This window comes from Colletotrichum graminicola (assembly GCF_000149035.1).
Source record: "Colletotrichum graminicola M1.001 genomic scaffold supercont1.17, whole genome shotgun sequence".
NCBI lineage: Eukaryota > Fungi > Ascomycota > Sordariomycetes > Glomerellales > Glomerellaceae > Colletotrichum > Colletotrichum graminicola.
This window is the reverse complement of record NW_007361021.1, coordinates 373,460-398,905: the sequence shown is the minus strand read 5'-3', so window position 1 is coordinate 398,905 and position 25,446 is coordinate 373,460. Positions and strand designations below refer to the sequence as shown.

At 55.5% G+C, this 25,446-nt stretch overlaps 11 protein-coding genes across 11 annotated transcripts; 7 read left to right on the top strand and 4 right to left on the bottom strand.

Moving 5' to 3' along the window:
• Nucleotides 1-95: 95 nt before the first annotated feature.
• On the top strand, nucleotides 96-1,100 carry GLRG_05166 (RNase3 domain-containing protein; the record flags this gene model as incomplete). Its single annotated transcript, XM_008095851.1, has 1 exon — nucleotides 96-1,100. One exon carries the CDS (start codon nucleotides 96-98, stop codon nucleotides 1,098-1,100), a length of 1,005 nt encoding a protein of 334 aa, XP_008094042.1.
• A 1,269-nt stretch (nucleotides 1,101-2,369) lies between these two features.
• Nucleotides 2,370-3,298, top strand: GLRG_05165 (acyl CoA binding protein; the record flags this gene model as incomplete). The annotated part of the gene is made up of 3 exons (XM_008095850.1): nucleotides 2,370-2,557; nucleotides 2,625-3,146; nucleotides 3,256-3,298. 3 exons carry the CDS (start codon nucleotides 2,370-2,372, stop codon nucleotides 3,296-3,298), a joined length of 753 nt encoding a protein of 250 aa, XP_008094041.1.
• Nucleotides 3,299-4,118: 820 nt separating this feature from the next.
• Nucleotides 4,119-4,772, top strand: GLRG_05164 (uncharacterized protein; the record flags this gene model as incomplete). The annotated part of the gene is made up of 1 exon (XM_008095849.1): nucleotides 4,119-4,772. One exon carries the CDS (start codon nucleotides 4,119-4,121, stop codon nucleotides 4,770-4,772), a length of 654 nt encoding a protein of 217 aa, XP_008094040.1.
• Nucleotides 4,773-5,437: 665 nt separating this feature from the next.
• GLRG_05163 (NADH dehydrogenase) lies at nucleotides 5,438-7,960 on the top strand (the record flags this gene model as incomplete). Its single annotated transcript, XM_008095848.1, has 6 exons — nucleotides 5,438-5,552; nucleotides 5,617-5,646; nucleotides 5,697-5,748; nucleotides 5,803-5,817; nucleotides 5,884-7,788; nucleotides 7,843-7,960. The coding sequence occupies 6 exons, from the start codon at nucleotides 5,438-5,440 to the stop codon at nucleotides 7,958-7,960; spliced, it is 2,235 nt and encodes a 744-aa protein (XP_008094039.1).
• An 843-nt stretch (nucleotides 7,961-8,803) lies between these two features.
• On the bottom strand, nucleotides 8,804-10,705 carry GLRG_05162 (uncharacterized protein; the record flags this gene model as incomplete). Its single annotated transcript, XM_008095847.1, has 1 exon — nucleotides 8,804-10,705. One exon carries the CDS (start codon nucleotides 10,703-10,705, stop codon nucleotides 8,804-8,806), a length of 1,902 nt encoding a protein of 633 aa, XP_008094038.1.
• A 1,037-nt stretch (nucleotides 10,706-11,742) lies between these two features.
• On the top strand, nucleotides 11,743-12,880 carry GLRG_05161 (aldo/keto reductase; the record flags this gene model as incomplete). Its single annotated transcript, XM_008095846.1, has 3 exons — nucleotides 11,743-11,850; nucleotides 12,000-12,120; nucleotides 12,171-12,880. The coding sequence occupies 3 exons, from the start codon at nucleotides 11,743-11,745 to the stop codon at nucleotides 12,878-12,880; spliced, it is 939 nt and encodes a 312-aa protein (XP_008094037.1).
• Nucleotides 12,881-13,083: 203 nt separating this feature from the next.
• Nucleotides 13,084-14,344, bottom strand: GLRG_05160 (uncharacterized protein; the record flags this gene model as incomplete). Its single annotated transcript, XM_008095845.1, has 3 exons — nucleotides 13,084-13,800; nucleotides 13,876-14,057; nucleotides 14,203-14,344. 3 exons carry the CDS (start codon nucleotides 14,342-14,344, stop codon nucleotides 13,084-13,086), a joined length of 1,041 nt encoding a protein of 346 aa, XP_008094036.1.
• A 2,157-nt stretch (nucleotides 14,345-16,501) lies between these two features.
• Nucleotides 16,502-19,519, top strand: GLRG_05159 (cytokinesis regulator; the record flags this gene model as incomplete). The annotated part of the gene is made up of 2 exons (XM_008095844.1): nucleotides 16,502-18,896; nucleotides 18,948-19,519. 2 exons carry the CDS (start codon nucleotides 16,502-16,504, stop codon nucleotides 19,517-19,519), a joined length of 2,967 nt encoding a protein of 988 aa, XP_008094035.1.
• A 997-nt stretch (nucleotides 19,520-20,516) lies between these two features.
• GLRG_05158 (NOL1/NOP2/sun family protein) lies at nucleotides 20,517-22,800 on the bottom strand (the record flags this gene model as incomplete). The annotated part of the gene is made up of 2 exons (XM_008095843.1): nucleotides 20,517-21,192; nucleotides 21,251-22,800. 2 exons carry the CDS (start codon nucleotides 22,798-22,800, stop codon nucleotides 20,517-20,519), a joined length of 2,226 nt encoding a protein of 741 aa, XP_008094034.1.
• Nucleotides 22,801-23,334: 534 nt separating this feature from the next.
• Nucleotides 23,335-24,000, top strand: GLRG_05157 (uncharacterized protein; the record flags this gene model as incomplete). The annotated part of the gene is made up of 2 exons (XM_008095842.1): nucleotides 23,335-23,445; nucleotides 23,497-24,000. The coding sequence occupies 2 exons, from the start codon at nucleotides 23,335-23,337 to the stop codon at nucleotides 23,998-24,000; spliced, it is 615 nt and encodes a 204-aa protein (XP_008094033.1).
• A 373-nt stretch (nucleotides 24,001-24,373) lies between these two features.
• Nucleotides 24,374-25,231, bottom strand: GLRG_05156 (cofilin/tropomyosin-type actin-binding protein; the record flags this gene model as incomplete). The annotated part of the gene is made up of 6 exons (XM_008095841.1): nucleotides 24,374-24,514; nucleotides 24,570-24,618; nucleotides 24,673-24,746; nucleotides 24,810-24,993; nucleotides 25,153-25,163; nucleotides 25,229-25,231. The coding sequence occupies 6 exons, from the start codon at nucleotides 25,229-25,231 to the stop codon at nucleotides 24,374-24,376; spliced, it is 462 nt and encodes a 153-aa protein (XP_008094032.1).
• Between the last annotated feature and the right edge of the window lie 215 nt (nucleotides 25,232-25,446).

Here is a 25,446-nt window from a genome sequence, read left to right as displayed (position 1 = left end):
GACGCCTGAGTAGGAGACTACTACCTTCATTCAAGCAACTGGCTCGCGAAGGATCCGCCCAGGATGAGAAAGAGGGAGAAACCGGTGTAAGCACGATGAAGCTCCCAACACCATCATACCAGAACCCGATCAGTCGATTAACCACTTTAAAAAAGGCCTTGTCAACCAAGAAGGACGAAACTTCGCCGACGCCCTCCGCACCTCCAATTCCTTCTTTCACCCTAGTCACACCATGGACACCCGCAGACATCCCAAGCTCGATGCCACCTCTCCCCAAGATCTCGAACCCAGTCCTAGAGATGGCAGCTTTCACTCATGTTGGTATGGCCAAGACTAAGACCGACCTTAGTTACGACCGTCTTGAGTGGCTCGGAGATGCCTACCTTGAGTTGATCTCATCATCTCTGATCTTTCAGACCTTCGGGGGATTGCCTACTGGAAAATGTTCCCAATTGAGAGAGCTGCTCATCCGCAACTCCAATCTCGGAGAGTACTCTGCACATTACAAGCTCTTCGAAAGGGCCAAGCTGCCCTCCGAGTATAGGCCTAACGGGACCCTGCCCGCCATGGCCAAGCCACACGAGATCCAGAAGGTTCACGGAGATTTGTTCGAGGCATATGTCGCCGCGATTGCCCTCTCGGATCCGGTCTCTGGACTTTCCCGGGCCGCAGAATGGTTGAAAACGCTGTGGGCGAGGACGATCAGAGATCAAATCAGAACCAACGCCCGGGATCCTGGGATGGGGATGGTGAAGGAGCTGGGCGGGACTACGACGGTAGAGACTCAAGTTCCGCCCAAGGTCCGGCTGAGCCAAATAATCAGTGCCAAAGGCATCAATATCCGATACGAAGACATGCCTAGCGCCAACAAGAAGGATAAGTACAACAAGAAATTGGCTCTCTTTACCGTCGGTGTCTATCTGGACGGGTGGGGAGAGAAGAATAAACTCCTAGGGACGGGGAGCGACCTGAACAAGAAGGAGGCAGGACAGAAAGCAGCTCAAATGGCGCTGAACAACAAGAAGTTGATGAAGGTTTACGAGGAGAAGAAAAGGGCGTTCGTGGCAGCCCTTGGGGAGACGGAGGTTGAATCAGCCTGATACGGCTACATTATACCCAAGATACCAATGCCAAATGAGAAGCGATGAAGGTGACAAGCTTGCTGACAGGGACATACGGACGAGACCGTTAAGAAAGGACACGCAACTACAGAACGAAGAAGGCCGACGGCCCATGCGGGAGCAAACTAGGGTCAATGCGTGATCACGAAGGATGTCAACTCGGATGATTTGAATCTCTGCAAAGTCCCGTGCGTACTCTAGCCGAGTCAAGTCGAGTCATCGGATGCCAAACAATGAGGCACCTCCGCAGAAGCGGTGCTGGCCCCAGAAGCCTCGGCTCAGTGCCAGCATGGCAGTCAATATCAATTGACGCAAGTCCAAAACAAACCGATACTCGATGGTAAATCATTGCATTGCACGTGCCTCTTTATCGTGGCCGACACGACAGCCGCAAGACGGCTAGTCACACTTGCTGAAGACGCGGGGTGATGGCGGGTTGCTAGCCAGGATCTCGGGGAACCACAACCCCCTGACAGGCCCCCCCGTCGGGCCCCGCGCACCCACGTCCACTCTAACCCCAGCTATGTACACCTTCCACGAGTCACTACTATGTAGGTAGTTGCGTGGGTGGCCGAGGCAATGACAATTACCTACAGCGCGCAACCCGACACAGGCATTCGACAGCTGATTGCCGGATACCAACTACTCTGCCTCGCCCATTACCGACCGTGGTTCTCCTGCCAGCATCCTCGCTACCCACCCAACAGACCCCTTCTTTTCGTTGGACGACGAGAAAGAGAACTTTCCATGGAGGAGCTTTCGCATAAACCATGTCAGCGTGTAGTCTTTAACTGCTCTTTTCGCCAGCGCATGTTGCCCCCATCACCCGTTTCAGCTCCCGCGGCCAAGGTACCTCGCTCTATCTTGGATTCTAGGTGAAGGGGGAACCCACCTGCATTATCTTTAGCTGGTGTTGTTAAGCCGAACCACACCGAATCCCCCGATCCAACCAACCCGAATCACCTCGGATACACGCCATAAACGCGTCTTTCCCTCCCTCACCCAAGTTTTCTGGTTCAAGGATAGCCTTCTAGATGGCTGACTCCGTGGGTGAGTTACGAAAGAAAACTTTACCACCGCCCTTTTGTTGTGGAGAGTAATTCCCCGGCTAATTAATGCGATTATGCTTCCTCTCCAGATCGCGTGTTCGTCCATGCCTTAAATACCGTGAAGAAAATCCCCAAAACAGGGGCCTCGCGCCCCCCGCCTTCCGACAGGTTGCGACTCTATGGCCTCTATAAGCAAGCGATGGAGGGGGACGTTGATGGCGTCATGGAACGACCGACCTTGGCTTCCGGCCTGCCTGCCGACGAGCTTCAGCGCGAGAAGGACAAGTGGGATGCGTGGAATATCCAGAAGGGCCTGAGCCGCACGGAAGCAAAGAAAAGGTATATCGAGGCGTTGATCGAGACGATGCACAAATATGCAACGACACCGTAAGCCCATATCTCTCCTCTGCCTTGGTCATTGGCGCATCGCGGCCCTACTGACACATCGATGCAGAAACGCCAAGGAACTCGTCGCGGAACTCGAATTCGTGTGGAACCAGATCAAGAACAACAGTCCCAGCTCGACCGACTCGTCGCCGAAAGACATGAGGTACATCGGCGGGTTACGACAATACCAGCACCCCTTGCTCGAAACCGAAGGTCCGCTGAAAGTTCTGAGCCCCATGAGCGAAGACGACGCTGCCGAACAGGACCCGGTGGGGAGGATAGGTTTCAACCAAGACGAGGAAGCAGACGCGCTTGTGAGAAGCAGTAGCTGGTCCCGGAGCGTGGAACGAGCCTTGGAGAAACTCTCGGCCGAAGTCGCGGCATTACGAGAGCAAATCACAACAGGAAGGGAGTGGAAGTCGAAAAGGTCACGAAGCTTTCCTGCCTGGATACGATGGCTGACTTGGTTGATAATGAAACACCTCGCCGTCGATGTGGTCCTTTTGGGTTTCATTCTCCTGTGGATGCGCAAGCGCAAGGACCGGAGGTTGGAAGACTTGGTCCGGGCGGGGATGAAGTTGATGAGGGAGTACGTAAGGAACTTCTTGCCATCTAGATGACAACTTTCCGATGGTTGGTGAGAGGCGCAGCCTACGACCGGAACGCCACCGATGTGGCTCTTTGCATCCTGACCACAGCATCGACCTGAGCAGGGCCACATCTGCCACCCGTCCCCAGTAGAGCTGAAAGGCTTGCGCGACTTGGACGCCAGTCCAAGCTCGGCTTACTCCAGAGAGCATGCGAATGCCGTCCTGCGGCTGCATGCTCTAAGTCTCATTATAAAACGTGGAGATCACATATGCGTCTCCCATATTGATGGCAGACGAATAGCTCCTGGGAGACGATTTCATGACCACGCCTCCAACCGGTTCGGCACCAACGGGATCGAGTTAGAGAGGACGCCACTGTATCATGGATGGCGCTCAAATGCCGAGCCGAGCGTATTAGCTGAGTCTCGGGGCGAACTACGCAAACGATTAAAGCTCTCCATAGATCTACATTTTTAATGTGTCAGGAGAACCCTGCATACCTTGTGTGTTATTCTCGTGCTTGATAACTGCGAACGCGATTTGAGTATTGCGTTATTATTCAACGTGCCTTCTCTTTTGATGATGCCCTCTTACGTGTTTACACTAACATGACGCCTACAAAGCGACATCGGCCGGAATCAAGGAGATCCTAAATAGGTACGCATGTGCATCACTAAGCAGGCATTTCGATAAATGTTTTTGCAGGCTTTTTTCTTTGCGAGGAATTGAAGAGGCCGCGAGGTTAGAACAATGTGAAGTACCCGACCAGAGGCGTGGAACCCTAGCCTAGCTATTTGCTTTCGTATCCTGGTCTATTCGCTCAGATCTCAACTTCATATTTTCACACCTCACTCGACCACGTCTAATACACTACAACGAGCAAGCTGAAAATTGCGTCGTCGTTCCTTCCCATAGCCACAATCTGGCGCGGTATCCATTCTCACTGAAACATACGATCATTGATGGACAAGATGCAAGAGAGTTCAGGCAATACGGCAGAAGCACCAGAGAAGATGCACCACGGCAGTGACTCCCCGGAAGAGGAAGACATACCGATACTTGTACCAGGCGCCCCGGCGATGGCGATGTTTGTCCCCTTGGAAGAGAATCTTTTCGAGCCCTTCGATGTTCCCCAAAAGAAGAGCGACCGTCTGAGGCTCTCTCAGCAAAATATCGAGAAGCACACAGCTGCCGTAGAGCAGAACATTAGGTACATATACGAACGGGAACATCGGCGTATCCTACAGCACGCAAACAAGTTGGAGGCGACCAATGGCGTCTTCGAGATCACCACAGGCCTTATGCCGGGTGAAGAGGAACTCATCATGGAATACGTGAACGCACCGATTCCTCGCGATGCCGACTACAGCAATCGTCACTTGTCAACGTACGCATACCCCGAAATCCCGGGCGATTTGCCGCCGAGGCAGGCGGCACTTCATTGGTCGCTTTACAACGCCGGCCAGGCCCTGGTGCAACTAGGAGGTTATGCCACTCATGCGCAAGAGATCAAGAACCACTACAAGGCAGCCTTGGAGAAGGAGCTCGCGCAGGAGGAAGCATCTGCCAACCACAGACAGGACGGTGGGCCTGCTCGGAGCGAGAAACGACAACGCATAGCGTGAGCAGCGACGGCTTCTTTAGCCAAGGCGGCGTGATATCAGGCGAGAGGCCAAAGCCAAAACCAGACTCTTGTCACGTCTGAGACCAGCTCATCCATGGTCCATGACAGCGACTCGACAGAACGGGTCGTGGGTACAACTGCTTTGTACATACGAATCACAAGATACCAACAAATACATATGTACAGTCTACACATAGTCTCATCGTCACCATGATATGTAACGACCGGCGGTAAGAGGCAACGGTCATTGAAGAGTTCTCCCATGCTTCCATAAACGGCGTCAAAATGATTCATCTAGGTACACTAGATAGAGGAAGGCTCGATTGGAGCATCTTGCGATGCTCAAGCTCACCTACGATAAGTGTCCATATACAATTTAAAGTGAAGAGGAAAAAGAGAAAGAGCGCTCTGCGACGAAATTTTCGGAGAACTAAATGGTCCACGGAGGAGTTTCTAGGTGCCTCAGGCGGCAAGGAGCTCCCGGGCTGGAGGGCCAATCACCATCGATGTAAATTAATCGCGAGTTCCGCACTAGCGCCACCAAATCCCCATGGCCCGGGACAGAAGAGCAGTTCCTCCCGACGTCAACGATTGAATATCAATCCGCCCTCCCACCACAACGCCCTCCCCCGTCCCGTCTGAGTCTCAATCCGTCAAGGCGACACGATGCTGCGGCATTCTCTAGCACGTTCGGCTTGGCGGACTGGCAAGCAGGCCGCCAATGCCTCGCGAACTTTTGCTACCACGGCTCGCAGGAACGCCGAAGTCGAGCTCACAGTTGGTATGGACGAGCTCGCCCTTGAGAAGGGGCACCAATTGGTTTCTGGGACAATTGCTGACGAGAGATGCAGACGGAAAGAAGGTGTCAGTCGAAGGTGAGATGCGATGTGGCCCTGTCCGGGTATTCCTGCTCACGACCTCCTAGCCGGCTCTGCCCTGATCCAAGCTTGCGAAAAGGCAGGCGTTACAATCCCTAGGTTCGTTCAGTCATTAGAAATACAAAATGAAGACTGTGACTGACTTAAAAATAGATATTGTTACCATGAGTACGACTCCGTCGACCGAAGCTATGGCCGTTGCGAGGGATGATCCCCGACTGACAAATCCAACAGAAAGCTCGCGATCGCCGGTAACTGCCGTATGTGCTTGGTCGAAGTCGAGCGCGCCCCGAAGCCCGTAGCCTCCTGCGCGTGGCCCGTCCAGCCCGGCATGGTCGTCAAGACCAACTCCCCCATTACACACAAGGCCCGCGAGGGTGTCATGGAATTCCTCCTCGCCAACCACCCCCTCGACTGCCCTATCTGCGACCAGGGTGGTGAGTGTGATCTCCAAGACCAGTCGATGCGATACGGTGGCGACCGTGGTCGTTTCCACGAGATTGGCGGCAAGCGTGCCGTCGAGGACAAGAATATCGGCCCCCTCATCAAGACCTCTATGAACAGATGCATTCACTGCACACGATGCGTTCGTTTCTCCAACGACGTTGCTGGCGCCCCAGAGATGGGTTCTTTCGGCCGTGGCAACGACATCCAGATCGGTACCTACCTCGAGCAGAACCTCGACTCCGAACTCTCCGGCAATGTTATCGACCTTTGCCCCGTTGGTGCTCTCACCTCCAAGCCTTACGCTTTCCGCGCGAGACCCTGGGAGCTGAAGCACTCCGAGTCCATCGATGTTCTTGACGGTTTGGGATCTAACATTCGTGTCGACTCCCGCGGCCTCGAGGTCATGCGTATCCTTCCCAGACTCAACGACGATGTTAACGAGGAGTGGATCAACGACAAGACTCGTTTCGCCTGTGACGGCCTGAAGACCCAGAGACTGACCATGCCCTTGATCCGCCGTGAGGGTAAGTTCGAGCCCGCCGACTGGGAACAGGCCCTTACCGAGGTTGCCAACGCCTACCACCACCTCCAGCCTAAGCCCAACGAATTCAAGGTCATCGCCGGTGAGCTGACTGAGGTCGAGTCTCTGGTTGCTATGAAGGACCTGGCCAACAAGCTGGGCTCTGAGAACCTGGCCCTTGACATGCCTTCTGGAAGCAAACCCATTGCCCACGGTGTCGACGTCCGCTCCAACTACCTGTTCAACTCCAAGATCTACGGTATCGAGGAGGCTGACGCCATCCTCATTGTCGGCAGCAACCCCCGTCACGAGGCCGCTGTTCTCAACGCCCGCATCCGCAAGCAATGGCTGCGCTCCGACCTTGAGATCGGCGTTGTTGGCGAGACATGGGACTCCACTTTCGAGTTCGAGCACCTTGGCCTCGATCACGCTGCCCTCAAGCAGGCCCTTGCCGGTCCATTTGGCAAGAAGCTGCAGTCTGCCAAGCGCCCCATGATTATCGTGGGCTCTGGTGTCACCGACCACGTTGACGCCAAGGCTTTCTACGAGACCATTGGTGCCTTCGTTGACAAGAACGCTGCCAACTTCATCACCCCTGAGTGGAACGGATACAACGTTCTCCAGAGAGCCGCTTCCCGCGCTGGTGCCTTTGAGGTCGGTTTCGTCACTCCCTCGACTGAGGTTGCGGAGACCGCCCCCAAGTTCGTCTGGCTTCTCGGTGCCGACGAGATCTCCGAGAAGGACATCCCCAAGAACGCCTTTGTCGTTTACCAGGGCCACCACGGTGACCGCGGTGCCCAGCTTGCCGATGTTGTTCTCCCTGGTGCTGCTTACACCGAGAAGGCCGGCACCTACATCAACACCGAGGGCCGTGTCCAGATGACCCGTGCCGCCACCTCCCTCCCCGGTGCTGCCCGTACCGACTGGAAGATCATCCGTGCCGTCAGCGAGTTCCTCGGCGCTCCTCTGCCGTACGACGACGTTGCTCAGCTCCGTGACAGAATGGCTGAGATCAGCCCGGCCCTGGCGGCTTACGATGTGGTTGAGCCTGTTGCCCTGCAGCAATTGAGCAAGGTCCAGCTCGTTGACCAGAACAAGGGCTCCAAGGCCAGCGGTACGCCCTTGAAGAAGGTCATTGAGAACTTCTACTTCACAGACGTCATCTCAAGAAGGTTAGTCGACACACCTTCCCACTTTATTCAGTATCGTGCTAATATAGTCTCAAGCTCACCGACAATGGCCCGCTGCTCCGCGGCCAAGGCCACCGGCAACCCCAAGACCAACTTTATGGCGCCAGGCATGGAGGAGGACAGGCCAATGGGTCAGATCGAGTACGGGGCATGAGGGACAGGCTGTACGAGTACGACTGCTGTGGAGAAGAGTAGAAAAGAAGGCTCCTTTGTTTGGGATGAATGCATTGCTTGTACATAATAGCACGCGTGGGTTGAAGGAGGCGAGTAGTTGAAGAAAGTAAATAACTTCACCTGAGTGCCATGTGACGATGCGGCGTATCCCAGGCTGTTCTATTATAGTGTTCAGGCGTAACGTTATCATGATGCACAACTAGTGGGACTTACTGCTCATGCCCTAACACCTCGTACCAAGGCGAACGTATGGTGCCATGAGACTAGCGGCGAGTGAAGGGACGTATTTTTGTACACTACCTGCCAAACGTTGGCATAGTGTTGACATCTGATGTCGACGGCAAGACGTAAATCGGCCATGCTTCTCAGCGGCGGCACTGGTTTACCCAGTTGGGATGAAAGTTGGTCTACTCCACTGCTGTGGAGCCACATACTGACGAGCGATTGGATGTATGACCGCAACGATTGTTCATATGTCTATAGCAACTGGACACTGTGATTAAGACATGAGTCTCTGAGGGGGGGGGGGCGAGATATGTTGCTACCTCTTGACCATGTGAAGAATACTGAACGTGGGCAGGGTGAATGTTCAGAGGCTGTTGCCTGTTAACAAACCAATCCGATCCCTGAGTCCTTGACATGCTCTGTGCGGCCAGAACGTGGGGATTTTGATACTAGATGGTATAAAGTCTATATGGTGCAACGAAATACACACAAGAGGATGATGATTATTCAGTGAAGCTCGAGGAACTTTGATGATATGCTCATGAAGTATCATAAAATGGCTCGTTACAACGATTGAGGCAACTCTAGATCTTCTCATCTATGAGCTGCAGCTGCACTGGATAGCTCTCTTCATCTTGGGCACATCCCCAACCCACCTCTCCTCCTCCGCCTTGTCACCCTTGTACTGCCGCCCCTCGATTTCCTTGCCGTCCCAGCTGTCCTCAAAGGGGTGCAGCGCCATATGCATGACCCGCCGCAACACGTCCCTCTCGCCGTCCTTCTCCACCCGCTTGATGATCTCGTCGAGCACCCACCCGCGCGGCACGAAGTTGGGGTTGACGGCCTTCATCGCCTTCTCCCTCTCAGCGTCGCCCCGTGAGGCGTCGTCCTCGCCCCAGTCCTCGACGACGCGTGCGCGCCACTTGCCCAGCCACGCGCCAACGTCCGCACGGCCTTTGGCTTCGCCGCCCGCGACGCCATCCTCGGCGTGGAAGAAGCGCGCAGCCGTCTTGCGGCAGGCGTCCTCGTCCGCGATGTCAGAGAGCTTGACTGAGCTGAGGCGCCGGAAGAAGTGGTTGAAGTCGAGCTCGTGCGACTCCATCGTGTCCAGCAGATTGCTGAACAGCTCGTCAAAGTCGCTCTCCTTGAAGGTCTTGAGCCCCAGGCGCTGCGCCATGAGGCGCTTGTACTCGGCCATGAAGAGCGCCTTGTATTCCTCACCGACCTGCATGATGAGCTTCTCCGCCCGGGCCACGAGAGCCTCGGCCTGGCTTTCCTCGACGCCGTTGTTGACGAAGGCGTCCTCATCCACGCCGGCACCGGCGCCGATCAGCTCGCCCAGCGCCTCACCGAAGCGTACTAGGTTCCACCAGATGATGGTCGGCTGGTTGCGGTAGCTGTACCGCAGGAGGTGGTCGTCGTGGTTCGGGGTGTAGGCCGGGTCGAAGTTGTCCATGAAGGCGAAGGGGCCGAAGTCGATGCTCAGGCCCGCGACGGAGGTGTTGTCCGTGTTGAGCACGCCGTTCATGAAGCCGTAGGCCTGCCACTTGGCGACCGTCAGGGCGTTGCGGCGGGCAACCTCGCGGAAGAGCCGAGTGAAGCGGTTCTCGCTCGAGTCCTCGGGGCCCTGGACTTCCGTCGCAGGCACGCCGCGGGCGGGCTCGAGGCACTCGGCCGGCTTGTCTGGGCTCGCAAGGCGGGCGGGGAGGGTCTCCCAACCGCCAAAGACGTCTTCGGCCACGTACGTCGCTAGGGTACGGATCATGGCGCGGTCGCCCCTCGCGCGGGGGAGGTCGAAGTTTCCGAGGCGGATCCACGACTGGGCAAAGCGCAACACAATGGCACCGGGCTCGACAGTCTCGCGCCTGACCTTGGACTTTGGGAGAAGTGTCAGGGCTAAAGCGCGCGTGCTGGGGATGCCAAGGGCATGAAGCGCCTCGGATACCACGAACTCGCGGATGCTCGACCGCAGCACCGCCTTGCCGTCCGCGAACCGCGAGTACGGCGTGATGCCGGCGCCCTTCAGCTGCAGCTCGTACCGCACTTTGGACTCGGGGTTCGTCGTCTCGAACAGGGAGATGGCGCGGCCATCGCCGAGCTGGCCGGCCCACTGGCCGAACTGGAACCCGCCGTAGCACTGCGCCCACGGGTACCCGCCCTCAAGCTTCTCCTCGTCCCATCCGTGTAGCCTGTTCCCCGCGACGGTCTGGCGGAACTCCTCCGTCTCTTCGTCGCCTTCCTTGATACCGATGTCGCGCATTGCGGCTGGGCTGACGGCGAGGAGTTCGGGGTCCTCAGCGGTTTCGGGCCGAACCCATGTGAAGGCGGCGTTGCGGACGCCGCGCGGGGCGATCTGGTCGCGCGGGGTCTTGTGGGAGTCGGCCGGGGTCGGGAAGAGGGAGTCGGGCGGGAGGGAGGAAGTGTAAGTCCACGTCTTGGGGAGCTCTGCTATCGGGAGACCACGCCAGGCGGGCGCCCCGTTGGAGAGTTGGGCGGCCATGATGGGTAGTCTGGAGGCTCTGGGGACGGCTCGGCGGGAGAGCAGTCGCGAGAGCATATACGCAGTTTGTGAACGACAATGAAGCGTGTGATACAACTGGTAAGAAACAGCTCTCTTGTGGTACAAGAAGAAAAACGAAACGGGGGTATCGCAGATTCCAGATGTACACTGTAAAAAAATTAAATAAAAAAGGCCCGGAGAAAATTCCGTATGGGAGGGGGGGTATTTGCTAATGATGATGGCGCCAGCCGAATAGGTCGCCCTTTCGGCGGCGCGAGACTCCGAACTTCAGTGGCAACGGACTTTGAGCAATTCGCCGCCATGCTGACCTAAGCCGCCGGAGATGCGCACCTGGATAGAACCTCAGCGTCCACGTCGACGGGTTGCTGGTAGCAACGGGCCTCCCGGTTCCGGAACCATTTGGGATCCCAGATATTCCGACTCAGACCGTACGGATACCTTCAACCCCTTTTCATCTGTCAATGCCTTTTCAGGGGTCGTAAGGTTTGTCCCCTAAAAGTTTGCTGAGAGCCCAGGGCCGGTGTGTCCAAGCAAAAAGAAAGTTTCATCCCGCTCTCACGCAATAGCTCCCAACGCTGTCGTCACTATTGGCGTCATTGCAAAGATCCAATTGGGGCAAGTGGGGCTCCGGCGTCACCCAGTGCGCCTTCGTATGAACAGACCTTACGAAGCTCTCCTCAGGTCAGGTACGGCTTTTGGTGATGTCAATTGGTCGTTTCGGCTCTTACTGGCCGGCGCGGCGGGGGTTGGTCTCGTTTTCCTGTATTACCGGTATTGGTCTTGTACGGGTACCGTATGTCATCGAAACGTGGAGAAGGCATGGTGCATTCTTGTCGTCCCATCGTTCTGATAACCCCATCTCCAGCTCCAAAGCATAGATCCCATCAGATTGAAAATCCAAACCCCTGGCCCTGGCCCATTTTCTAATTGCTCATATAAACTGTTGCATATTTTGAGGTTGACCTCAAGGCTCGGCGCAACAACCACCCCTCTTGTAGCAACCCCCAAATCGCAATATGAACTCGATTCTGTCCACGTTCACGCCCGATGCTTCGGGAACCCCGCCAAAGCAGGTCGACTACATCCCATGGCTCACGCTCAACGATGGCAACAAGATCCCAATGGTGAGTTGCCGCTCCCAGTAATGAATCCGCCTCTACAGGGAGGACCCGCCCCGTGGTAACGGTGTCAGCACTTGATTGCTCCCAGAGCCTAGCCTGGGCAGACCAGGACCAGCTCGCTCAAGCGAATTGTAGTGCTCACATCTCAGTAGCTCGGGTATGGCCTAGGGACAGCCAACTACAAAAGGGGTGGCCCGGATTTTGATGAGAAGATTGTCGACAACACGGTCCGGGCTATCAAACTTGGATACCGTCATCTCGATGGCGCCGAAGGTATGCGCAGACAGTGACACCCAACGAGAAGGCACTCTAACGGAAGCCAGTCTACGGAAATGAGGAGGAGCTCGGCGCAGCTATCAAGAAGGCCGGTGTGCCGCGAGAGAAGCTCTTCGTTACTGCCAAGTGCAGCGGAACCAAGAGGCAGAATACCGAAGAGGCCTTTACGACGTCTCTGAAAAAACTTGGTCTTGACTATGTGGATCTCTATCTCATCCATGGTCCCTTCTTCGCCGAGTCGGGCGAGGAGCTCCAGCAAAAGTGGACAGAACTGGAGGCAATCAAGGAATCCGGCCGGGCCAAGTCCATCGGAGTCAGCAACTACCTTCAGTCCCACCTTGAGACCATCCTGAAGACGGCCAAGATCCCCCCGGCCATCAACCAGATTGAGTTCCATCCTCACCTGCAGCACGGCGACCTGCTAGAGTTCCACCGCCAGAACAAGATTGCAGTGGCAGCGTATGCTCCCTTGACCCCCATTACTTCAGACGTCGATTCTCCCGTCAGGGCCATCTTCGCCAACCTGTCCAAGAAGTACGGGGTAAGCGATTCCGTCATTGGACTCCGGTGGTGCATCGACCAGGGTCTGGTCACCATTACAACCTCCTCCAATGAAGACAGGCTGCAGAGTTACCTGAACCATCTCCCTGCCATCAAGCTCACGCCTCGGGAGGTGAGTGAGATCGCCAAAGCCGGTGAAACCAAACATGTTCGCGGGTTTTGGAAGAACAGATTCGACGCTGATGACAAGAGCTAAGTGGGTCTATCATTGGCAGCCGTCTGAGTATCTCGGACCATAGCGTCAAGTAATTGTCTATGTAGCAATTAATTGGGAGGATTAACGAGAAACTGCCAAGTGTGTCATAGTCCCTAGCGACGCCAGATATGACGGTATGAAGAAACAAACATGACAATACGAGCACTCATGTCGACTCTGTTGGCTTTCGTCCCCAACCCATATCAAAGCTCGTCATCAGATTCCGTCTCGCTTTCAGCGGGCGGAGGTGGTGCTTTTGGGGCGGCCCTCTTTTTGGCAAAGGGAAGTTCCCTCTTCATTGGAGGTGCTTCCTTTTGAGCGGCTGTGGCCTGCCCCTTGGCATGTGAAGTTTCCACAGACTCATGTTGCTTCTTGGACGCTGGCGCTGCTGGCTCGTCACCATCATCTTCACTAGCCGTCTCATCCTCGTCTTCGGTCGTGTCGCGCTGCTGCTCGGAATCTTCAGGAGCTTGCTCCATGTCCATCTTCTCGAAACCTTCATCGGAGGAGCTATCGTCATTGGCGGGGGCGGGGGCGGTCTTCCTTTTGGCCGGCCTAGACTCAGCTGCGGCATGGCCTTTTCCTGCGGCCTGAGAACTCTGTACCTGCGCTAGTTTGTCGGGCTCGACAGACGCAGACGCCAAAAGTTTCTGCTGCTGTCTGATCTTGACCTTCTTCTCGTTTAATAGGTCGCGGAACTTCTCTAGCAGTTCCGACTCGTCGGCCTCCTTGGCCGCGATTAGGCCGTCGAGCTGTGCTTTGAGCTCACGGACAGATTCTTCAAGCCGGTTCGCTTTTGCGGTTGCAGAAGCTAGGGCTTCCTTGGCCTCATTGGCCACCTGCGCCGACAGAGCACACCAGTCGAATAGCTCAATCAGCTCATGCGGGCTGTGGCTCAATTCGATGGCGCCGAGACGTTGCTATAGACCAGCCATCAGCCCACCGGCCACCGGGAAAGTTGGGCTGGGAAGAGGTTCAAGCAAATCATCACTTACAGTAAACTCCCTCCCCTTTCTCCGGACAGTCAAAGTAAGGACGGTTTCATTTTCGACATCGGCGAGCACCTCGATGTCGCTGACTGGTTCTTGTTGTAGCACGGCAGTCAGAATGGAGATCCATTCGTCCTCTGTGCAGGGGCTGTTCTTAACTCGAAGTGCAGCGGCATTATCTTGACGCACTGCAAGGGGAACCTTCTGTTAGTCTCGCCAGGTTCCGTTTCGACGGTGCATGAGTTCGGCGCATGAAACAACATCGGACAAGACCCACTCGCCCGGGCCGCAATGATCTTCGGCCAGGAACAGGATGACGAGCATTCTACTCACAGGAAACGGCATAGGGCTCGACGCCATCAGTTCCAACCAACTTGACATCCAATGCTTTGGACCGTATAGGCGTAGCTTGGATGATGACGAAGCCACCTTGGCTCTCTGACCGGGGAAACCGGAGGATGTGTGCCGAAGTCATGAAGAGCTAGAGGTGCGATAATTTGCCCCCGTGCGTGCCCCAAGATGAGTTGCCGTTCCAGTGTCAATGTCAATAGTGGCTGTATCTCGGGGGGTCGAGTCCGAGAGCGTCGGAGGCCAAGTTGTTGTGGGTTTCAGGGACCAGCAAATTGGTTTGGAAGGGCTGGAATCCAGAAAAAAAAAATTAACGCCTTGGTCTGAGGGTGTTTTGGTTGGGTAGTATTCTCGTGAGACAACAAGAAAAAGGTGAGACTTGGTCGGAGCCTCCACTCCGTAGTTGGCAGTTTATTGACATTAAGTACAGGGTAACGAGAAGAAGCTATCTATCTGAGCCATGAGGGTCATCGAGGGGTCCCGGGGTTGGGAACTAGGCAGCTACGCAGGGCAGTAGGTAGGCAGGCGCAGGCACAGGTAGGTAGGTGCCATGTGCCTCCCTAGGCAAGCAGGCAGGCAGGGCCTGAGCAACAGCCTCAGGCATACCCTTGGATGTTTAGACACTCGTGACGGCAAGGTCACAGTCGGAGGGCACGGAGAACGGGAACGTAGTCTGCGATTAATGTTGTTTTATTGTCAAGGCTGTCAATAAATAAACACGAAGCTATGGAGACGGTTTCGAGGCTATCGGTTTGAAGGGGTCGCTGGGAAGGGCTAGCTAGATATTACTAGTTTTCAGGACCGTTCGGTTCGCCCTGCAGAATCAAAGTTTCGATAACCTCGTTTCACGGGTGGTGCTCTTGCTGAATGAAGCCAAAGAGCCGGCTGTTGCCAAAGTGAAGCAGAAGGCTGGCAGGCTGGCAACCTCGTTTAGGTTCTCCCTAAGATGCGTACCTGCGGCTGTCGTCTGACCTTTGGCCGAAGCACCGGAAGACGAGGAGAGTGGATGCAGGCAATGGTCGCGGCTCGAACGCGGCAGAATCGTGCAGGTGCAACTATCCCCGCATGCAATCCCTTATTGATCCAATCAACCCACCATACGAAGATAGTCCCCGCTGAATCACGTGGCTCACCCTGGGAAAAATTCGTGATTCACTACGGATACTCAGTACGGTACATAGGCGCTAGGGGCCCTGGAGCCCTGGAGCCACCCCCCCTCCCCCACCAGTCTCCCTCCCCCCCAGCAAGGCCCATTCCACACCTGTTCTTTTCCGCTCAGCTGTTCGCCCTCAGTGCCGGGGCCCAGTCGACCCAGAAAAAGAAGCCGTAGTGGAACTTCGGCTGCTCCAGTCTCCCCCTCTTCTTATCCCCAGAACAATTAGCTGGGCATCATTTCAACAAGTAGACACAAGGAGGAAGAAAAACAAGTTCACTAAAGCCGATGATCGTATCCGTATAACGCACCAGGAAGATCCAAAGTAGCAAGAACTTAAATTGTGCTCGAAATAGCTGCACGAATACGGGGAACAAATACGTAGCCCGGTGGGCTGCCCACACATGCGCGCAATACCTACCAGCCACGCTCTGCTCCTCCTGCGGCACCACGCACCGCTGTTGCTGGACCCAGCCCACCATCCCGCCAGCCTACCACCTCGCTTTGTTTGCCAGACCCGATCCATCGACCCCGGCTTCCCAGCCATTTTTGCTTCACCACTCATCCAACAAGACCGCCAATCCTCGCAAATCCAATCCCAATTCTTCCACCCCCCGACCTCACACGACTGCCCTGTTCTCATCCTATTCTGGTTTGGCAAACGTCACGCTCGACATATCGGTCCCTGTTGCGCATCACCCCTTACGACGAACCTCTTGGACAACCTCCACTTGCCCTGCACCCGTTTGCATCACTCGCTCGCAGTTCTTTCCTACCAGTAGCCGACAGACAGACACTACACTACGCACATTCCCGAAAACGACGATACCAAACCCGGCTCAAAACAAACCAGACGCCGCCATTTCTACGCCTTACCACGCAACGCCAAACCTTTTTGCCTCCTCTGCAACCAAGTTACTCCCCAATCATCACCAAGAACACTTGCCTTACGAGGACTGTCACCGTCTGAAAGGATATGCTGGGCCGAAGCTGCTGTTATTGTTGACGATATGATCTTGCAACATTGACAAGTAGAACAGCGCTGCCGGGAAGTCTTTTGGTATACGACCACGACCTCCTTGGACCCAATTCAATTCTGCGCGCCCCCAAACAAAGAAACCCGCCGAAAACATGGAACCTTTACGCCTCAAGCCACGCCAGCCCGTGGCCGAACCAGACATCGAGGACTGGGACGATGACGACTTCCAGATCGACACCGATGACCTGACATTTCGCACCGCCTCCACCACAGCAAACCTTGCTTCCTCACGACGCGACTCTGCGTCTTCACATGTTTCCCTCCGCTCCGATCTTGAATCCAACTTGGATGAAGAGACGCATGTGCACGTTCCGGGCGACGACGAGAAGTCAACACTGGACGCTATCGCCGCTGCCACCCAAGCCGGCATTCCGATACCCAAGAATGTACCCTCTTCCGCTCTCATGGGTGGCACTATTAAACGACTAGGTGGAAGGAAGATCAAGAAGATCATGCAGGACGACTGGGAGGACGATCTGGTACTGCCAGATTCAACCCAGCCCCTTCGCATCAAGCCCCAAGACGGCTCCAAGTTCCCTGATATGCTTAGGCAGGTCAGTGGTGGTTCTACCCAGACGAGCCCTACCAAATCTATGAAGACCCCTCCGGCCGTGTCGCTGCTGGATCGGAGAGAGTCGACTGAATCAACCACAAGCACATTGTCGGGAGCCATCAACTTGGAGAGGTTCCGCGATAACGACGATGATGACGACTTCTTCGGCGACGGTTCCGAAACCATCAAAGTGTCCAAGACTCGCCCACCAAAGCCCATTTCACTCATTACCCCCCCGACACCTCAAAAGAATGACAATGCGTTGGATGATGACTTTGAGACTGATTTTGAACTCCCGTCGGACGGGAAACTGAGGCTCTCAACCCGGAAAGACATTCCAAAGACGCCTTTGGTACATGCAGAGGACTTGGACTGGGGCGAGGGCAGCCTCGGAACTCGATTCGGTGGCACTCGCAGAGACGCCCATTCCACTAGAAGCTCTTCTGTCTCTGCCATGAGCCCCAGTGTGTCGAGCTCGTTTACCGCCGAAAGCGAGGATGAGACGTTCGATGGCCTCGTGCTCCCAAGCGGCCCGGTCAACTTCGAGGAGAGGCTGAGTCGGAGGAAGCTCAGTCGCTCTCCTGTACGTTCTGTGGAGGAAGAGCCACCAAACCTGAAGACTCCTCAGCCACGGAAGGAACCTGAGCCTGAGGATATGTTCGACGGCCTTGATGTCGGCGACGGTGATGTCTTCAATTCCGGCAAGCTCACCCTTCACCGCAACATCCGTGTCAATTCAAACCGGCCGTTGAGCCCGCAGCGGCCCAAGACGGCCATTTCCTTGACCTTCTCCACCAAAACCACAACGTCACGACTGCCGCGGCCTAGTCATGAGCGTCACGAGCGAGCCCTCTCTGCGTTGGAGCCTGTGTCTGAGAGTGGTGGCCCCATTTTCGCTCGCTCGCGAAGGTCTCAGTCTCGCATGGGCCACGCATCGCAGTCCTCGGTTACGAGCATTCACAGCATGCCTACGCCCACGACACCGTCTCCTGGGTCTTTGCTTCCCTCAACGCCACGAAGAAGGGAGCTTGGCCCCAGAACTTCTACCACCTCGCTGCGGAATGAGCCCACAACTACGAGCTCGCAGTTGCTGAGGTTTAAGCGATCTCTGCCTGCTATGAAGGCATCTCATTCCCCTGCCAAACCCATCTCCTCCCGCTTCGACCGGCCGCCGTCCAGAACAGATCCGAATCGTCCGGCGTCGGCGATGCGACCGAAAACACCAACCGAGAGGTCTCGACCCGCTGTGGAAAGCCATGCTGCCCAGCAACGACGGCCCTTCCTCCCTGCTGGGGCCTCACAATCCCAGTCGCAGCACGTGACCGCAAAAACTTCTCGCACCTTCCGACACCATGATTCAGAAAACTCACTCGACATGCGGCCGACGTCCAGGGCTTTTTCGAGGTCGACTATGCGTTCGCCAAGCCCGAAAAGACTCAATCGCCATTCGGATCACATTACTCACGATGGCTTATCTTTCCGCACGCTCACCAAACCACACCGAACCCGAAATTTCGGTGATGGGCACGAGCTGGATGGATTCGACGATTTGCCCACGTCGGCGCAATCAGAGGCAAAATTCGTCCGGCAACCCTTGAAGGCACCGTTGCGCAATAAGCTGTACCAAAATGTGCTTCCCGATCGGACCACCACACCCTCCCCGGCACCTCACTCCCCTGCGAAGACTGATTACACGCCCCATTTTGCTCGTGATACCCAGGCTAGCCGAATTGCCCGGGAGACCTCGCTTGCTCAACGGACTCCATCAGGCCCACTGCCGCCTTTCACCTCGTCGCGTGTCTCCCAGCTGTCGTCTAGGAACAATTTCAACCCCGGACTGCCACAGGCTTCCGTAAGGTCGAAAAAGAAGAGGAACCCTCCCCAATTGAAGCCTCATCTTATATCGAACATGAACAAGGACAAGACTCCGCAACGTAAGTGCAACCACTTTTCACCTGCACGTCACAATACTAACAGCGATGCAGATCTTCAGGGCATGTTTTACAACCCCGACACGTACCGTTGGGAGGGCAATGAAAACGTCCTGAACGCGTTCGACATACCCGCATCGTCCCCATCGACAGCCTCTATACCGCCTCACATTGTGCGCGACAAAGAAGTTTCCACACCTCGGCCGGCTCTGATTACCAACATAAGCCACACAAAAGGTGTTCAGGTCGTTGGAGGCATGGTCTTTGACCCACAGAATATGTGCTGGCTCAAGCTGGGCCCGCAAACGAATCCCAAGTCCGAGATCTCCGATCCGATGGACGGCTTCAACGCCTTGGACGACGACGAGGATGTCTTTAAAGACATTCCGGATCTCGACGACAACTCAGGCGACTCCAAGGAACCGGGTCGCGTCAGCGAAGTCAAAGACGAATGGCTCGTCGGCGAAGAATTCGACGTCGGCCCGGAATTCGTACGACGGCAGCGCGAAGAAGAAGATAGGTGGAGAAAGAAGTGCGAAAAATGGCTCGGCGTCGGCGATCAAGACCGCGATGCCTCGCGCTGGGCCATTCGCGACATTCTGCTCCACCAAAGGGCTGCCCAGTAGACCTCTTCTCATGAACACTACTTCACTTCGGGCGGCATTTTATGATTTCTTTCCTCTTTACATTATTATTTAATACCCCTGGCGTCCATGGACGAACCACAGGGCGACTTATGACGGAGGCGTTTTGGAAGAAGAATTACGACAAACAACCAAATACATTTACGACGGGTCTAGTGACGACTTTCTGGATACCTCTCTGTGTACAACATACTCCGACACACAAAAGTTGTGAATAGGGTTCATGACATACGGCTTTATGACGAAAAGAGGTCCGGCCGAGGATACAGGAAGGCCGGCCTTTATGACGAACAAGGAGATGAAATGGGAAGAGAGACCCGATTCGATACCATCCAGAACCAAGCTGGATTGGAGGGTCATGATGATCTTGGAGGAAACGCATGCTTTTACGTCTTGTTTTCTGTACACCGCTTTTATTTTTTATGCTTGAGGTTGGCTTTTTGAGTAGGAGGATAACGAGGTTGGGTGTATGAATCGTTTCCCTTGGCCATTGAGATGGTCAAGGGTCGCGTCTTTATCTAATGAAGAGTGACGCCTTCATTACAAACTCTACTTCTAGACACAAGTTTCAATTTTTTTTTTTCAGTTCTCCCTTAAGGACCAGCAGGCTGGGCCACTTTGACATTTACGGACGTGAAAGGGCATTCATTAAATTAAGCATTCGGTCGAACATCAAGATGGCCTTTTCTTTTCGTAAGACGACGGGCAATGAACGGCGCGACTTGTTCAAAGATCCGATGCAATTTCTTTCTCTCAAATTCCGAATCCCTTTTTTGAGCTCCGACTCCCTAGTACTAGGTAATTATAATGCAAACAATGACAAAACAGGATGCTTCGTTTCGATCTCGATCGATCCCGGACACAATGATGCTTCTTTTTCGTCTACTGCACGTAAGATAACACCGAGAAACCCCCCTTTATCTTATGACTTTTTAGTTTCCATCCCACATTCGTCGTCCTCTATCCCTGCGAGAGCGACTTATTTCGCCGCCTTCTTGTCCTTCTTCTGCTTGGGAGCCTTGCTCTTGGGGCTCTTCTCCGGCGTCGCGGTCGTGGACGTCACCTTCTTCTGTGCCGTATTCCTCTCGGCCTTGCGCTCCTTGTCGGCGGCGGCGGCCTTCTCCTTGCTCTTGTCCTTCTTCTCGGGCGTCTTCTCGGCGGGCTTCTCGGTCTCAACCTCGGACTCGGACTTGTCGGACTTGCCGCCGTCCTTCTTGGCGGCTGCCTCCTTCTTAGCCTTGGCCTTGAGGGCATTGGGGTCCAGGCCGCGCCTGCGCATGGCGTTGCGCTTGGCCTTGTCAATGTACTCCTCGTCCTCGTCCTCGTCGAAGCCGCCAAAGTTGTCGTCCCGGCCGGCCGCCGAGTTGTCCTCATCGTCGGTGATGGGGGTCTTGTCGACGACCTCCCCGGCGGAGCCGGGCGCGGAGCGGTCTGCTTTCTCGGCCTTTGCGGGAGTAGGGCCGAACTTTTGGAACTTGGCGACGAAGAAGCCGTCGACGTTGTAGGTGTGCGGGTAGTAGCGGCGGGTGAGCTTCAGGGAGGGGTCGAACTTCTTGCCCATGTAGGAAGTGAAGCCCTCACGACCGAAGGGAAGGTTGGTGTCGACGAGCCTGACGTTGGGACGGCGGGAGAGTGCGTACTGAACGACGGCCTCGCTGAGAGATTGTTAGCAACTTGTTCACACATGCTCTGTTCGGAAGGGGCCAGGCTTACTTCTCCTCGACGGTGACGGAACATGTAGAGTAGACAATGTAACCGCCCGTCTTGCTGTGGTGGTTGACCGAGTCGATGGCGGCCAGGATCAGCTGCTTCTGCATGTGCGGCAGCAGCATGAAATCCCTCTCCGTCTTGTTGGTCTTGACGCTGGCGTCCTTGGCGATGACACCGGTACCCGAGCAGGGCGCGTCGAGAAGCACGCGGTCAAAACCACCCATGGGCTTGGGGAACTCGCGAGCGTCGTAGTTGGAGACGACGACGTTGCGGGCGCCGAGGCGGTGAATGTTACCGATGAGACCCTTGGCACGCTGCTTGCTGGGATCGTTGGCGACGATGACACCCGTGTTCTTCATCATGGCGGCCATGTGCGTGGTCTTTCCACCGGGGGCGGCGGCCATATCCAGCACGCGCTCGTTCTCTTGAGGCTCGAGGGCCATGACGGGCAGGAACGAGGACGCGGCCTGGAGGATGTAGTAGCCGGCAAGGTACTCGGGCGTCGCACCGAGGGGCACGTTACTCTCGAAGATCTGCAGGCCGACCTTGGACCACTTGCCGACGGGTTCGAGGGTGACACCGCGCGAGATGAGGGCCTGGGCGAGGTCGCGGCGATGGGTGCGGAGGGTGTTTGTCCTGATGACGACGGGACGGGCCGACTCGTTGGCCTCGAAGAAGGCGAACGCCTCGCGGGGGGAGAACAGGTTGAAGAGCTTCTCGGCGAGGTACTCGGAGTAACCGTAGTAGGCGCAGATATCCTTGATGAGCTGGGAGACGTACTCGACACGGGAGCGGCCCTCCTCGTGGAGGTTGGCGAAATCGTCGAGCACTCTAATGTTTTCCGTGATTCTCGTTCTCAGGAGTTGCAGGTCGGGCGCAAGCAGCGTCTTTGTCTTGGCGGCAAGCTCGTCGTCCTCGTCGTCAAAAACGTGCGGCTTGTCGCCGTCGATGTTGGTCTGAATGCCCATCTCCTCGAGCTCGGCCTGTGCCTCGGCGTCCTCTGCTGCGATCTTCATGTCGAGCCTCCGTGCGACACCCTCGATGTTGGCCTTTGTGAGCTTCTCCTCGCCGTCCGACTCGTCTTCGTCCTCCGAGAACATGTGCTTGCCGCCGCCTTGCTCCTGGTCCGAGTCGAAGACTGAGTCGTTGTCCGAGTCCAGGAAGTCGTCGCCCAGACCTGCCGGTGCGTTCTTCAGGTTAGAGAACTCGTCGACACCCTCGTCGTCGCTCATGTCAGAGGGCGCGTCATGGAAATCGCCAAGGTCGTCATCGTCTGACATGTCTTCGTCCTCGTCGTCGACGGGCTGAGCCTTCTTTCCTCTGCCGTTCGCCTTGGGCGCGGGCGCGGGCGCCTTGCTCTTCTTCGCATCATTCTTCTTTGCGGCGGCACCGTTGGTCTTTGGGGCGTTCTTCTTGTTTGTTCTCCTCCTCTTGGTCTCGACAGGCTCGACAGGGTCGACTGGCAGACCGGCCTTGCGCTTCAACTTTGCGAAATGGGCCTCTGACAGGGGTTCAGGAGGACCCTGCTTCTTCATACGGTTTCCGACACCCATTTTGACCGATCAATTGCGTGTCGAGACTTCGGGTATATGTAATTTAGGGAGCGAAAGGGGGGTATTGTAAAAGAATACAAAAAAGTGATGCACGGTACCGGCTGGTAAGGTCGGTCGCCGCTGCACTGCCAAAGAAAAAAAAAGTTCACTTGGATTATTAGAGCGGCCCCCCACCGAAACTTTTTCCTATCGCGCACTGACCAGTCCGATTAGATTGGAATAGCAGCCGATAAAGCCACGCCGTCCAGGCTGACCGACCTGCTCCAGCCCCACACCCCAGCTCGCCCTCCACCCCGCCATCCCTCCTCACAGCAGTGCGTAACATCATTGAGCAAGCAGCAGACCAGACACCGGACGAAGCCATCTCCAACGTCGCATCTCGAGTCGTTTATCTTGTATTGAACCCTTGCCGTCACTTCTCTACACCTTAGCATCACACAGACAACCTATACCAGCCACCGAACTCAGTCCATCGACTCGAACGAACCGACCTTGCAAACTTCACCAACAGCTAGCCACCTGCAAACCGCAATCATGGCGGAAGTCGTCTTCGCAAGACAGTTCCTGGCGACTTTGGAGTCGCGCCCAGCCAAGCTGTCGGCCGACCATGTGGAAGACCCCAAGAACTTCCCTGCTCGCCCTCCCGTAGGTGTCATCCAGCCCCGCGCACTTCGCATCACAGCTAACGTCATGAAGTACATTCTGCCCAAGATGCCCAAGCCCATGAGTAAGCCCACGAACCTCGCGCCGGGCCAGGAACGCAGCATCAACGTCGTCATCAAGTCCCTGCGCAACCCACCCCTGGACATCAAGCTGTCCTCCCAGAGCCTGAACACCTCGATCCTCGATATCAAGACGGCGGTCGAGGCGCAGTCGCGGATACCTGTGGACAAGGTGAAACTTTTGTACAACAAGAAGCCTGTGTCTGACAGCAAGGTGTTGAAGGATTTGCTCACGGATGATCAGTCGTCGCTGGAGTTCTCTGTTATGGTCATTGGCGGAGCTGCGGCAGTCAAGCCCGAGCCTGCTCCCGTTGGGGTCGGCTCTGGTCAGCAGGAATACATTGGCGAGGCCGCGCTGGATACGCCGGAATTCTGGAATGATCTGAAGGGCTTCTTGATGCAGAGGCTCAAGCACGAACAGAAGGCGGAGGAGCTGTCGGCGCAGTGGCGCTCGGCCTGGCAGGCGCAGAAGTCATGACGTAGCAATCATCACTGAAGACGGGACTCAAACATAAATAATGGTCTAATAAAGAAGTTGGTTTTTCCCGTCAAGCAACAACAACAACAAGAATGCTCAACATTCCGGCATAAGATGTTTTCCTATGGCACTGGGTTGGTATAACCAGGCGGGCAGTTGAATCTGGAAATTTACTGGTCGCGCCCCAAAAGAAGCTCGGAATGGGGAAAAGGTCTCGGTCCCGGTAATCGCCAAAGGGGGGAAGAAGTGGTCCTCCATATTCTTCGTAAACTCTCCATGATCGTCGTCAATCGTCCCGGAAGACTGCAGCCGCCAAAGTACATGCTCCGTCTCGCCGCTTAAGGAATGGTATTGTGCGCGAGGAACGAGACATCTAACCAGCCAAACCCTTGCTGACAGTCTTGAGGATGGAGTCGTACTCGATGTCATCGGCGTCGTTGGCCTGGAGCTCGGTCGCAATGCCGGTGAGCGAGCGCTTGAGAGCCTCCTTGGAGGAAGCGTAAACCATCTTGGCCTGGACAACTGTTAGCGACGAATGCAATGTATTTTTTATGGCGGCAAGTACTGACCATGACACCAGCATCATCGGGGGACCAAGCGAGGAAGGTGATCTTGTTGCTGTTCGGGGGTTAGTTGCAGGTTTTAAGTTGGGCGAATGCGGGGGCAGCGTACCGCTCACCCTCGCCAGAGGCAAGGCTGTACTCGAAGTCGTAGACGGCGTAACGGGGACCCTTGCCGACAGCGCCCTGATACGATATTAGCAGAGTACTTGTAGGTTCTACATTGCCATGGAAAACAGAGTCACGTACGCTCTTGGACTTGGTGGTGGCGTTGATCAGCTTCTCGCGGAAGTTGTCATAGTCCTTATCGGCCGAGGCCTCCTCGACGACGATCTCCTTGTTGTCATCCGAGAGCTTGTAAATGATGTACTTGTACTTCTTGGACAGCTTAAGCTCATTGTAGGCCGTTATGCACTCCTGAGACACGGTCGCTCTGGTGGGGAAGATCGGGTTAGCACGCGCTGCGTTGCTGAGGCATATGGAGCCAGCTTGTCCTGCTCCGCCAGGATCGTCATCGGACAAGCGGTAGAGCTTTGCTCATCAAATGCGGCGTGGAAAGTTGAGTCTTGGAAGAAGACGGGGGAGAACGAACCCGGATTGAGACTGCGATTGAGATTAGCATGGTGTTTTGGTAGGCAGCTGATCCTTGGAAGCTTTTAGTTACTCACCATGATGCTGGTTTATGGCGGGGGTGTGGCTTGAATAGAATAGGCGGGAAAGTGGGCTGAGTGACAGAGAGCAGATTAGCAGAGAGCCTAGGGGAGGGGAATTGCAAAGCTAATAATAATAATGTCTGGCGATGCAAGGGAAAGGGGGAGAAAAACGGGTGCCTACTTCGAAGATGGAGTGGTTCAGCCGGAAGTCTGCTACACTGGGTAGGGTGGTG